The sequence below is a fragment of the Neodiprion virginianus genome, chromosome 2 (assembly GCF_021901495.1).
Source record: "Neodiprion virginianus isolate iyNeoVirg1 chromosome 2, iyNeoVirg1.1, whole genome shotgun sequence".
Lineage (NCBI taxonomy): Eukaryota > Metazoa > Arthropoda > Insecta > Hymenoptera > Diprionidae > Neodiprion > Neodiprion virginianus.
Genome location: NC_060878.1, coordinates 39303534 through 39317181, shown reverse-complemented (window position 1 = coordinate 39317181; position 13648 = coordinate 39303534). Strand labels below are relative to the sequence as shown.

The 13648-nt window shown below is 40.9% G+C and overlaps 2 protein-coding genes across 3 annotated transcripts in view; one reads left to right on the top strand and one right to left on the bottom strand.

The window, feature by feature from the left end:
* The window catches only part of LOC124298115 (adenylosuccinate lyase), a 35519-nt gene extending 33066 nt beyond the window's left edge, over window positions 1–2453 (top strand). For both annotated transcript variants that reach the window (XM_046749740.1, XM_046749741.1), the window contains exons 2-6: window positions 122–325; window positions 517–799; window positions 938–1089; window positions 1260–1658; window positions 1798–2453. In XM_046749740.1, the coding sequence (XP_046605696.1) occupies window positions 122–325; window positions 517–799; window positions 938–1089; window positions 1260–1658; window positions 1798–2061 (1302 nt within the window). In that variant the 3' untranslated portion in view covers window positions 2062–2453. The remainder of the gene's footprint in view (window positions 1–121; window positions 326–516; window positions 800–937; window positions 1090–1259; window positions 1659–1797) is intronic.
* A 3755-nt stretch (window positions 2454–6208) lies between these two features.
* On the bottom strand, window positions 6209–12511 carry LOC124298119 (complement C1q-like protein 3). The gene is made up of 3 exons (XM_046749747.1): window positions 12359–12511; window positions 7309–7474; window positions 6209–7145 (listed from the first exon to the last, which is right to left on the bottom strand). Coding segments are annotated over exons 1-3 (489 nt in total). The 5' UTR covers window positions 12361–12511; the 3' UTR covers window positions 6209–6824.
* Window positions 12512–13648: the final 1137 nt, after the last annotated feature.

The window sequence follows — 13648 nt, the reverse complement described above, 5'->3', positions numbered from 1 at the left end:
GATCGATCCTGTCCACATCCCATTGATTAACTTTAAGCTGTGGTGCTATGATTTCCAGTCTTGTTTCCAACACCTATGAATCACCTTCGGAACCAACCTTGAACCAGATTTTTCGTTTCAGGAACTGGGGCTGAGCATCACTCCCGATCAAATCGCCGAAATGGAGGCGCATCTTGATGACATAGACTTCTCGGCTGCTGCAGCGGAGGAACGAAAGACCAGGCATGATGTCATGGCCCACGTTCACGTATTCGGAAATCAGTGCCCCAAGGCCGCCCCCATCATTCACCTTGGAGCCACTAGCTGCTACGTTGGAGACAACGCTGTGAGTCTGTTTCATTGGAAAAATGAGAATGATGAGAGAGAGAGAGAGAGAGAGAGAGAGAGAGAGAGAGAGAGAGAGAGAGAGAGAGAGAGAGAGAGAGAGAGAGAGAGAGAGAGAGAGAGAGAGAGAGAGAGAGAGAGAGAGAGAGAGAGCATGATTGTAGTAGCGTAATGACGAAATGATCTTTAAAGGACCTGTTGATTCTTCGTGCCGGATTCAACGTTCTCCTGCCAAAACTCGGTGGCGTTTTGACTCGACTGTCTAAATTTGCTCACGAGTATCGGTCGCTGCCCACTCTCGGATTTACTCACCTTCAACCAGCTCAACTGACGACGGTTGGGAAGAGAGCGAGTCTCTGGCTCCACGATTTGCTCATGGACGAAAGAGCTCTTCGCAGAGCGAGGGATGATCTCAGGTTCCGTGGGGTCAAAGGAACCACAGGCACGCAGGCTTCTTTTCTGCAGCTCTTCGACGGTTAGTCTTAAAATCACACTCTGCAAATTGAGAAAATTGTTTTCAGCTATCGATTGGCTTAGCCTCTCTGCTGTTGAAAATTTTCACCAATCGAACGATTGCAAGAAAATTGTTGAATATTAAGTTCGCTGCGAAAAGGTGACGGAGAGAAAGTAAAGCAGCTGGATCTTCTGGTCACCAAGATGGCCGGTTTCGAGAAGTGCTATCCCGTTACTGGTCAGACATATTCGAGGAAAGTCGACGCTGAATGCATCAACGTACTCGCTTCTCTAGGATCCACGGTGCACAAGGTGAGTATCTCTTCAATTTTGCGAGATTGCGAAACACCGATTGAACACATTCTGTAAGTCATCTAGGGAGACGCTGAAGCCTGGAACCACGAAAGTTCGACAGTTCCGACAGTCTTATTTATTTTTCCGCAACAAAAAGGCAACGAAACCGCATATTCCACGTCTTCCAGATTTGCAGTGACATTCGTTTGCTGGCCAACATGAAGGAGGTGGAGGAACCCTTCGAGACGACGCAAATAGGATCGAGCGCAATGCCCTACAAGAGGAATCCAATGCGGTCCGAGAGGTGTTGCAGCATCGCTCGTCACCTCATGACCTTGGCGAGTAACACGCTCCAAACAGCCGCGACCCAGTGGATGGAACGGACCCTCGACGACTCTGCGAACCGGCGGATCACCCTTGCCGAGGCCTTCCTTTCTGCGGACGCCGTTCTCATAACCCTGCAAAACATCACCGAAGGTCTGGTCGTTTACCCGAAAGTCATTGCGCGACACGTCGCTCAGGAATTACCGTTCATGTCGACGGAGAACGTGATAATGGCCATGGTCAAGGCTGGTGGAGATAGACAGGTGACTCATTTTCTCCATCTTTCATTTTCCGCTTTTCAGCTAGGCTATTTTACTTCACTGCCGAATTCGTCTTATCCTCGCTCTGCTGGGAGAGAGAAATTGCATTGAAAAAAAAACACACTTTGAGCTGCTTATTCAGGTTTGCCACGAGAAGATTCGCGTGCTTTCGCATCAGGCTGGTGCCCAAGTCAAACAGCACGGACTGGACAACGACTTGGTCGAAAGGATCAGGAAGGATCCTTACTTTGCGCCGATTCTCGGGCAGCTAGACGGACTTCTCGATCCTTCAACTTTCGTCGGGAGGGCGCCGGAGCAGGTTGAAGAATTCTTGAACGAGGAGGTCTATTCTGTTCTCAAAACTTACGAGAATATCGAACAGGCGCCCGTTACTTTGCTGATTTGAGTTGAAACTTGAATTTGCCGATTTTATCGCGCGCGTTTTTTTTCTGTATAAAACGGTGAGGTTCAATATCGTTGAGATAAAAAAAAAAAACCAGAAAGTCAATTGTAATGCATGCTTCTGTTCAAGTTTATTGTGCGTAACATATTGGTATCTAATATTATTCCCTTATATACTTATATTATACAAGCATTTATTTTTCACATATGTGCATGCGTGTAGTATATGTTTATATAGAATTATACATATGTGCCGTTTCTATAATCGGCCGATTTGAAATCGTGGACGTATATTGGGTCGAGTTTTAATCCAAATACATAAATTGTAATATAATCGAGACGGAGAATAAATCGTTTTACGTTTCTACTGACTAAACATAAATCGATTATCTGTGACAGCGTGGGGAAAGAAGAATGTTTAATTTACGTTGAAATTTATAATGACAGTGATCATTGAAAAGAAGTGATACAGTCGCTACAGAAGCTTGTTGAAAAAAGCACTGAAAAATAGACAGAGTTAATTAGCATATAGAAAACTTTCACATAATGAGCAAAGTAACGAGTATAATCACCATTCAATAGGTACGAAAGCAAACAAATTGTGTCAGTGTTTCTAGAGAGAAATTTGTGAGCGATAGGTGTAGAATTATTGTATTGATGGCAATGAAAATAGAGAAAAAAGAGATAGATAGTTATCGAGGAAAAAACAAGTTCGTCGCTAACACAGCATGAATGTTTAAACACATGAATTTAGGACAGACTAAAGAGTGTAGAGAGGAAAATTCTGAACATTGATATTTCATACAAGAAGAGGAAAAGATGGTTAAGGAAAGTGAGTAGTGATAGTACAATAATTGAAATGCTTTAGATTAGGATAAAAATCACATTTTATTACAAAAAATAGTATAGTTTATAGAGAGTCAGGTGGGGTGATAACAGATACTTACGAGAAGACAGTCAGTCGTAATAGGATAAGAAAAAAAGACACGATCGTTAACAGTCTTAAGAGATATCCTACGAAATTTTCATGTTAAAACACACATCGGAAGTAGGTACGTACACACGTATAATTAAGGGAGAGTATAAAAGTAGGGTATAACAGTAAAAGTACGAGAACCATAAGAATAACAGTATCAAGAGTAAATCGTACGAGTTATAGAGATAGTAAAGTATGTAGACGTAGTAAAGGGCACGTTTAATATACGATAATCACAGCATTGGGTTTTTCGTAGTATCTTTTTTTTTTCTACACGCATGTTATTTTTTTCTTCATTCTATTGAGAATTGTATAGAACTTGGTGAAAGAAAAGATCAGTCGAAAATGCGTAGAAAAAATAACGACTCAAAGTTCAGACGAAGTAAAGAGTAGAGATAATAAAAAGACTCGTAGAATATGAGGAAGAAAAAGGACGAGGCGAAGCACAGTGTACACTATCTAACAATTGAATAGGTATTAATGAAACGAAGAAAGAAAAAAAGGCAGAAGGTTTAGAAGAGGTGATAGATATGATTGATAGACGTCCCATTCAGAGTAGAATCTTAGTTCATAGGCAAGGAAGTGGAGAAGATTTCGTAGTTGAGATAAAAATTATAGAAGAAAAGAAAAATTAGGTCCAGAAACGGAAAGAAGAAACAGGTAAAGAGAAAGACAAGTCAAGGAAGGAAGAGTAGGTGGAAATATAGCAGAGACGAGGATAGATGCTGTAGTGAGCGAAATATTAGGTCTAAAGAAAGACATGAGAGCAAGACAAGTTTGGATGTGGTAAAAAGGTTGGGATGTCATAAAGCTGAATTGTGAGCCGAGTGTGATATGCAAAATTGGAAACGGTGATTCTGTGATTAACTATTATTGCAATTATTTAGATGGATAGTTTGTGAAAAGCCAGACTTATCGTGGTTGTTAAGAATCAGTTGTAATACTGTTCAGTAGAGATGTTTATTGTGCAGATGCGGTAAGACTATCATCATTCCACAGTGCTTCATACATTGATGGGGTAAAAGACAAGCTCTAGACGAGGTAAAAAATGAAGTTGAGATTAAAGAAAAGCCTAAGGGGTGGAAAGAAAAGGAAAGAAAAAGATAAATAGAAACGTAGGGGAAAGATTTCAGAACGAACAGATGAGAAGAAAGTAAATAAAATAGAATAGAATAGAACGGAGGAATATGGAGAGTAACAGATGAAAGTGGAAAAATACAGAAATTTAGCTTTAGATAGATAGAAAATAGAAACAGAGATAAGTATAAAAGGGTCGTCAAAGACTACAGTCGGAGTATAGAAAAGTATTTCAGAAAAGAGTTGTAAAAGGTACGCGGAAATTTGAAGGCTAGAAAAAGGCCGTGAAGAATAGACAAGTACTTGTAGATCATTAGTAGATCATGTATTATACCTACGGAAACACCCTAGATAATGAAATTATTTATTAGCTAGCGTGAAATCCAGGAATGGATCGAATTTGTTAAGATTCCATGGTAATCAGTAAAGTTGTAATTTGTAAGTTGTCTAAGAACTTGAAATTTCAGGTACATATAGTAAGTTGGAATAGAATAAGAATCGTGTAGAAGTTTGCTGAGGAAGAAATAGGCGCGAAGAAAAGATGAGAAACTGAAAGCGTTCGAGTTATAAACATAAACAGGAGAAACAGAACTTGATAGAAAATTGTCTGAAAGAAAGATAAAGAATGAGGTGGGAGTAAGAGACAGACTAGAAAAGATTGAAACAGAAATAAAGAACTGAAAACTTAGAATAAGTGCTGCCGAAATTGAAATGTAAATATAAATATTGTAATCCTTGGCAAGATTTGGCTAAATTTTGAGATCATAATATCGGTTGGTCAGAGTGGAAGAACAGAAAAGAGAAGAGAGACTGAAATATAGTTGAGAAAAGAATTGCACAATAAAAGTGAAAAAGGGAAGAACAGGGTTTATTTGTGCCGTGGGAAAATAAAAGATCATCGCGAAGAAGAATTGACAAAGGAAAAGAGTATGAAAAGGAAAGTTGTTCATTTTCGGAACATGGATTGTAGCGAATCATACAAGAGTAGTGAACAGAGAGATAAAAGTGGAGTAGCATTGTTTGCGGGTAGAATTCCGAAGGGAAGAGAAAAGAAACGGAGAGTAAAATTTTCAGAGAAGAGAGAAGGAAAGGAAAATTGTCAGAGAAGAGAAAAGGGGGGTAAAATTGTCAGAAAAAAGGTGAAAAAATTGTCAGAGAAAAGAAAAGGAGAATAAAATTGTCGGAGAACAGAAAAGGAGAGTAAAATTGTCAGAAAAGAGAAAAGGAAAGTAAAGTTTTCAGAGAAGAAAAAAGTAGTTGAGAATGTAAGAAAAAAATAGGAAAACCAAAGATGGAAACGAAGAAAGCTTCAGAAAAGGGTAGAGAAAGTCGTGGAGTACAGTTATTAGCCTCAAAAGCCGAGGGAAGACTAGATAGAAGAGGAAATAAAAGAAGAAAAAAAGACCAAAGGTGGTTCGAAATGGATAGTTTTCAAGAGCAAGAAGAAGAAACAAGGAAAGGATACAAAAGACGAGTCAGGAAGAAATAGAACACAGGACAGCGGATGTAGGAAAGAATAGAACAGTAAAAAATAAAGATTTGTTGCAATATTGCAGGACGAGACTTGATGGATATTTTACGATTCTTTGAAGCTATTGTCAGAAGTGAATTACAATTATCGATTGTGGAAACATATTTAAATAATTGTGGAAAAATCTAAAATCAATCGATAGTTCTCAGAATAAGTTGCAAAGAATCGGAAAATCATCTGCAGGGGGGGGGGGGGGGGGGAATGCAGAATATAAGATTGAGACGAGTATAAGTCAAAGGTAAGCTATCACAGTGCAGTACAGCCATTTTCAATTGATATAGAAATATTGTTGTGTCTTTCGATCCTAACGTGTCAAAAGATTTTTGTTATCCCAATTAGGAACTCTAACAATAAGATTTAGTCGGAAGAATCGTGCTCAGATAATGTTAGTCAATATTTACAACGTGTCTATGTAATAAAATAAGTTTCATAATAATATATAATAACAAAGCGACAGAAAAAGTTCATGGACGTGTCAATTGACATTTAAAAATTTCTGGTGGGAATGTTTCGAAAGTGTTTTAAATGCCGATGGTAGAAATCTACGACTTTGTAAAGACCTGTGCATATTAACATATCTTTGCTTTTTTTTTTTCTTGAACTCTTAATTCTTATCAGTTCAATATTTTGTTGTTTTTTTTTCAGCTGATGGCGACAGTGACGGGTTATCCAATTTTTTTCACAATAACAAATTGGCTGTCGAGATTCCTGTCATTATATATCGGCTTTAAACGAAGTTTCTAGTTTTTGGAGGATTGCATAAAATGCTCACCCAATTATGTTGATTTACCGAATGACCAAGAGCTGGCTATAAAAATGCCGATGAATATCAAAATCTGTCCGAAGTGACAACTTTCTCGGCATTTTTATATCCATTCGACATTGGTTTTGGTAGTCTTTAATTCGAATATAACCGATCTGCGAGTCCGTTGAAGAATTGCGCGCTATTGGAGATCAGCAACAAATCGACGACGTAGATGGCAGTCAACTTGATTTGATTTCGTCGGTTAAGACGGAAGAAAAAATCAAAAAGATGAATTAAAGAAACGTGAGACAAACAAGAATAAAAGAAAAAAAAGAAACAAAAAAGAAAAGAAAATAAACGAACAAACAGCGAATAAGAGGAAGAGTAAAGAGCAAGAAGGTCACAGGAGTCGGAGAAAGTGGGGCTTCCTTCAGTTCATCACTTCTTCGCCATGCGATGGCCGGTGAAAGTAGCGCCGTCGGATATTTTTCCCGACTCAACAAAGACGGCGAGCTGATCGCCCGCCTCCATGTCCAGGAGGACCAGGTTCGATCCTCCCCCAGGACCTACGCTGACCACGGGAATCCACGATTGGCTTCTGCTTCCTTTGCGCTTCAGAGTCAATCGCAAATCCGAACTACCGTATCCGGCAAAGCTGAACTGGTAAAGCCCCGGACAGTGGGTCGTGAATGTGCCCGTTGCCGGCACGTAGCCGACACCTTTGTTGACCAGGGTCTCCGAAAGCACGACCCTCGCATCCTTGAAGAAGGATATTGATTGGTGAGGCAAAATTTGGGAGAACCTAAGCTTCAAAAAAGAAGGTCCTTCTTCGGCTTACGATTATAACTCGTTATCAGAACTTCTTCGTCCTGTTCACCGTTTCGCAAATATTCTAGTTTGCTCCTTTACAGGCAATGCTTACGTTGATTTGACCGTGAGAAGCGGCAAAGGCTACGACGCCTAAGCAATCCTCGGCGGTGGCGAGCTTTCGGGCTCCGACTGTGGTTGTCCTGGCAGTCGGTGGATCCGGAATTGCGGCATAGCTGAGCGAGGCGATTTGCAGGAGGAGAACTGACCACACCACCCACCTGTAAATAGATTTTTCAATGTGAAAACAATCCGACATGCGTACCTGTAACGGACGTGTTGGTTTAAATACACTTTGCCTAATTGGGATTCTGAATTTGAGACGCCACCGTTTGATACTATACGAGTTGCAGAGTTCAATTGGCCGAGGTTCAACTTTCACTGCTCGAGGCGACGACGGTCGAGCTAAGAATCGTTCGAGACCAGACTGCCAAGCAGGTATTCACGCATTCGCACTTTCGGAATCGTATTCGAGGCCTCGCGTGACTTCTTTGACGGACGTGAACGGCACTCGGGGATTCGTTTTCCGATATGGTCACCCTTGACTTCCGACTTGTTCGTAAGGAAGCCTGACTGTGAGAGTCCTTTGAACGTTGACGCGCTCGTTTACTTTTACTGCGGACCATTTTGGAGCGAAAGAAGAGGAGATTTTATTTAACTTTACTCAAATTGTCCGTTTGCCATCGTTTTAATGTCGTTGGAAAATTTATCAATCGGTCTCAAATCGCGTGTTAAGAATTTTTCATGTTCAATGAAAGCTTCAAAGCATGAATAGGGAAACCTTGAGCTGGAAAATCATTTGAATTCCCTGCCGTTATACCGTTCGGTAAATAAGTCGGAGAAAGTAAAATGTTGCGTAATATTTCCATGCGAGATGAGCAGGTACGTACGCGTTAAAGTATACAAAACTACGTTCTTTTTTGTAAAATTGTATTTATTCGGTACGTGAAGACACTTCCGCACATTTCAGTGTAAATTAGCTAACATGATTTTAAAAATTTCTAACCTTCTCTGTATTATTATATTACACTCAACTGCGGCTATTACACAGAGATTGAAGTTTAAGTGTTTCTGTAGCTTCTTTTTAATATCTGCATAATTATAATTACGTCAGAGCTCAAATATTTTATAAGAGGAAACTGTACTGCAAATGTGCCGGAATTTATGCAGCTTCGAGTCATCGATTGTCAATGTTGACGACGAATGAACGAACAGATAATTTTTCATCGAAATGTCCCGTATAGAAAAATGTAAATATCCATCAATTCGTAGATCCTTTGTCCGATGACGATCGTATTTTTCTCCACATGCGTTTTTCCCTTGAACGAAACCTCTGAAGATGAATTTAGTACTGCCATTGTGACATTGAAGAGGCCAAGTTTGTATTTAAATTGAGCTTAAGGAAGTTTCGAAAAACTTCAATGAAAGTGGGATCGTGATCACTTAGTCAAATCGCGCAATTAATTCACCGCATTAACGCTACGTTCTTTCAGGTTTATCGGCACGCGATTAATCAAGTTTTGTCCAAACGAATAACAAAAAGATTACACGAAGTTAAACTCGAAAGCTGCAGCAGAAATGAAACACGTCCATACAGGTGTGTTCGGAAAATGAGGCCAGCTTGAGCACATTATCATTGCAGGAATATGTCGCTGACACCAGGTGGTAATTAGCGTCTTGTACAAGGACGTAAGTGTTTCATTATACAATTAGATCCAGATGTATAAATATTGTATGGTGAACAGAGTTCACGCCCCGATAATCCTAGTGCTGAACGAGAAGGATAAAGATAAGCTGAAGAAAGAAGTAACAGCAGCAAAAAATGGAGGATATCGTTCACGCGCGATCGGTCTTGTAAATCAGTCGCCCGAGTGTGTCTCCCGTGATTCTGGTTTACTCTACTTTCTATTCGCTTCGTGGGGAAAGTTTTCCTTCGTGAGGTTTATACCCAGCTATTCACGTTTTAATCCATTGTCAATAGTCCCAGATGTAATACTCGTTATACACTGTATTTTCCAACAAATAACTAACCATTTCACGTACAATTCTCACTAGAGTGAGTGAAGAAAAAAAAAAAAAATGGGTCGTAAAGATCTGGCTGATAACCATTGTGATTTATAACCGAAATGAATATTGCGCAAACGCCTGCTGTTTACTTTTCTCTCTCTACGGTTCTACTTTAATATTATTGCACACGCTGTATTTTTTTACTTTTATTTGTCAAGCTATCGCGAGGTAAATCTACGAGTCCGTAACCCTTTCACTTTCTTCAGTTTCAAGGCGACCCAACGGAAAAAACAAGTCCGCATGGCTGCTACGTGACCCAACGCAACGCTCCTGAGTCCTGTCGAGATTTAGATCAAAGACTAACGCTGAACGCGGTATTGAAACTAAAAGGAAAAAAGTGCCAATAATGAAAATGAAAGGCGAGGGAAAAAAAATTAGCAGAACGACAACGCAATTCACCCAGCGTGTTTCTGGCAACGTTCGCCATCGCTTATATCGTAAATTTTTCATTATCTTGCACAGTTGGCTTGATCGATAGTACAAGTTACAAGGATCAAGGGAGAAAACGTCATGGATAATTAAAATTCGGCCGTGTTAAAAATAGGACGATAAATGATGATTGAATAATTAGCGAGGCGAAGAGATTAATGTGAATCGAATCTGACCCGCGACTGTAATTATAATTACGAAACCCGAAGCGATTCGTAACGCATTTTTATGTAGCTTGACTAAATATCGATCACTCATTGCACATATACCTACACGGATCTTGTGGATCTCGTGGATCTTGTGTCACTTGCATTGCGACAGATGAACCCAGTTACATCGGAGAACGTCGATCGTTGTTCGTGGAACCTTTGACCCTCTTATTGGTAATTATTATACACGAGAAGCTGTGCAAAGTGACCGTCGATGCAAATACGCGCCTGGTTCTCTACTTGTAAGACAGCTGGCAATTTTTCAACTATTCATATCATACAGCCGGTTATGCAACGTTTCGCAACATGGCTGATTGGCGTTGTAACGCTTTTCTACGATTGTATTACAACAAAAAAATTGATCGGCAAAAAATAATGATTACTTATGCATCTGATTTGCCGAAACGTTTTCGTTCAAAGTACAGAAACGTGGTGTTTTTATGTTAGTTGAAAAAATTGAAAAAATCGACAGAGATATACGTGATAGGGAATTGCGAACTGCGTATGACTACGTAATTTCGCAACGAAATCCGATCGTTTTTTCGACACCACCGACATGCATGACGCCCTGATAAGATCGGAGTCTATTGTCTTGTTCCACGGCACGTGTTTCGTTTTTGTCATGTCAACATTTTTGTTCCCTCGCCTAACATACCTGCGCAAGGCACAAAGAATATGTTGCAAATATTGAAAGTCGAATACGCGATACTCTACCGAAACTGTGCGGAGCTCAAAACGCCTACATACATACATCGGTTAATGTTTCTGAAACGAGGTGTCTTAAAAAGAAAAATGCAACGCAACCGAATCCCTGTCTTCAGAAATATAGTAAAAGTCGATGACTCCTTGCACACCTATCTCCTCGACAATCCACAATACATACGGTGTTGCATGTGAAACGCGGCTGAAAGTGGGTCGCGTACAGCGATCGGTTCGGAACACGTCTGCAAAGTGGATTAAATCGCAGCCAGATATCTTGAAACTCGTGAGTAAATAACCCAAAAATACGAGAACGATTCGATCCGGAGATCGAGCGATTCTGGAGGCTCAGTGAAACGGCGATACGAATAATTGGAACAAATCGGAGCCGCTGACACACTTCAGACCATTCGATCATAAATCTGTGTATTAAGCAGGCGTGCGAGTAAAACGCGCGAAGGTAACGCTGTTCAAAGCTCACTTCCTACTAGCGATCGTTATCCGTGATACTGCTACACCTACTCGTTCGCATCGGGCGCCGTCCAACCGTGGAAAATATGGCTCTATCAATACACATTCAATGGGGTAAGTGTTAGTGTAATTGCATAGTGGGATCCGGGCGAGGCCGATTCCGCCGTACGATTGGAGTCAGTGGAACTACGTGCTTAGGAGATTTCATTGTAACGATCCAGGACTTATTGGGGTGGAAGGATGAGGGATGATGATTGATCGGTTTCTATAATGCACCATTTAGTGTTCCTCTGCCTTGTGCAATTCCTTGTATATTCAATTATGAGAAAGCGCTATATCTTGAGAGTAACGACGCAATTATGAAGCGTTTTATTTGGCGGAGCCGAACGGCGAACGGATAATTATATAACCCGGAGCGAGTGAACCGAGGCAGTTTCCTGCCGAGCAGACGCGACGTGATAGAACAATAAATATTTCACTGGAGAGGAACGGAAGTTTCGACGAGTCGCTTGAAGCTAAATTCACAGAGTGCAGAAGCTGATTGAACTAAGTGAGCCAAATTTGGCAGCTAAAAATACGAGGAGAACATATAATGCATGCATACAGTGTCTTGTGACCCTCTGTTGTTCACGTTAATAATTCACTAGCATAATATATTTCAATCAGATTCATGAGCCAAACGAGACATGTGAGATGTGAAATATTATCCAATTTACATAATCGCATAATTATCGCGTGTTTTTTACGTGTGGGATTAAACGTGGATTCTAAACCAAACGCTATGAAATGAAAATCGCATGCCAAGATGGTGCACCAAGGTCCCTCTCTCCTTTCTCTCTCTGTCTTTTTGCTCTTTATTTCGATTTCTTATTTTACCTAAATTTTAACTTTTTTTTTCTGCTTTATATTCTTATCATTCGTAATAATCGTATTAATTTTCCATCTTTACGTACTTGTTCAATATCGCTACGGACATAAAAACTTATATACCGACATCTATCTCTCTACATCTCTGATGAAAATTTATCAACTAAAATGTTTTCTCCGAGTTCTAAAAATCGCACCGCGAATCAACCAATAATATACAATAACGTCCTTGAAGTTGTACGATAAATCGTTTCGTCGCGTAGCCGATTTCCGTCTCGAACGAACCGCACCAATTATCCGAACACTCTGAACCTTCCTCGCCAATATCGTCGGGGCGTTAAAATGGCAGAAAAATTGACTCACATGATGTTTTGAAGTGGAGTGGCGGGCAGCGGCAAGGCGTTCCGATATGTCCGGTGGTCCGGCCGCAGTTGCGAAGACAGGAGAAGCCCGGAGCTTTATATCAACTCGGCGCGCTCTCCAAGCGCCGTTGAGCCACTTGCCCTGTCCCAGCCAGTCCCCGAGTCCATATCGCCTAACGCCCCTCCATTTCGTGCCGCAGGATTCGTCGTCACGGGCGGAAACGGTTCACCGAATATCGGGAATCGCGGGGATTCATCGCAGCTTTCCGCCCGCCGAACCGAACGCTTCCCCTGATCGCGAGCCGCTCGAGCTTGCGCAACGTGTCACGAACCCTTCGAGCAACGGATCTGAATTATGCAACGGAATTGTTTATGTAAGGCGGACGTAACCGCGGACCGTGGTTTGAGCGTAAAAGTTTAACAAATTTTCGAACAAATCGTGGTGCAGTAACGATCAGAACTGGAATCGATTGCCAGTATCGGGCACGCGTTTTTGAGCGAATTTTTTTTCCCCCGTTCAAAAACGCGGCCCTTTTTCCGCCTTTTCCGGCCTGCAACGCGCTGCGTCGAGCGAGGTGCGCTTCCTACGCGCCGAAGCCGAAGGCACGAAGACGGGATTTCTCGGCTGACCCACTGCACTATTTTCCTACCGCACCGTTAGCTCTGATCAGCCGTTAAGAAGTCATTGTTTAGTAACAGTCTATTTGGCATTATGGCTAGGACGGGATACGCGTCCCGGTCTTCGAAGTCCGGCAACTCGGATCGACGCCGCGTCGAACCTGACACGAAAAAGTTGGTTAGAAAATAATACGTAATTAAAACGCAGTAGGTATAGGTATGTATAGTGTCTTCGGAACTTTCTCCGCTCTGGAAAAAAAAAAAAAAAAAAAACAAACAAACGAACGATAAAAATTAAGAGGTGAATATAAGAAGAGTGGGAAAAAGATTTAATGTAACTGTAATCCGTATCGTACGATTTATTTATTTGCCTACTTTCGTGACCGATTCTTACTGGATCTACCCGCATTGTACACCACCCAACAATATGCATTAAGAATTTTCGAAAATACCCACAGCTCAGAAGAAAGTAGTTTTCCTATAGACAAAGAGGCAAAGAGTGGAAAATAACCGTTTTTGTTGCGCCGCAGAAATTTAAACGCCACTATAATAATCAATATACCTACATCGATTTTTATGCGTCGAACGACTTTGGATTTTTACTTACCAAGTTTCCTTCGGTGAGACAAATAGACAAGAAAAAACAAGAACTGAGCACAAAAAATCTATTGAC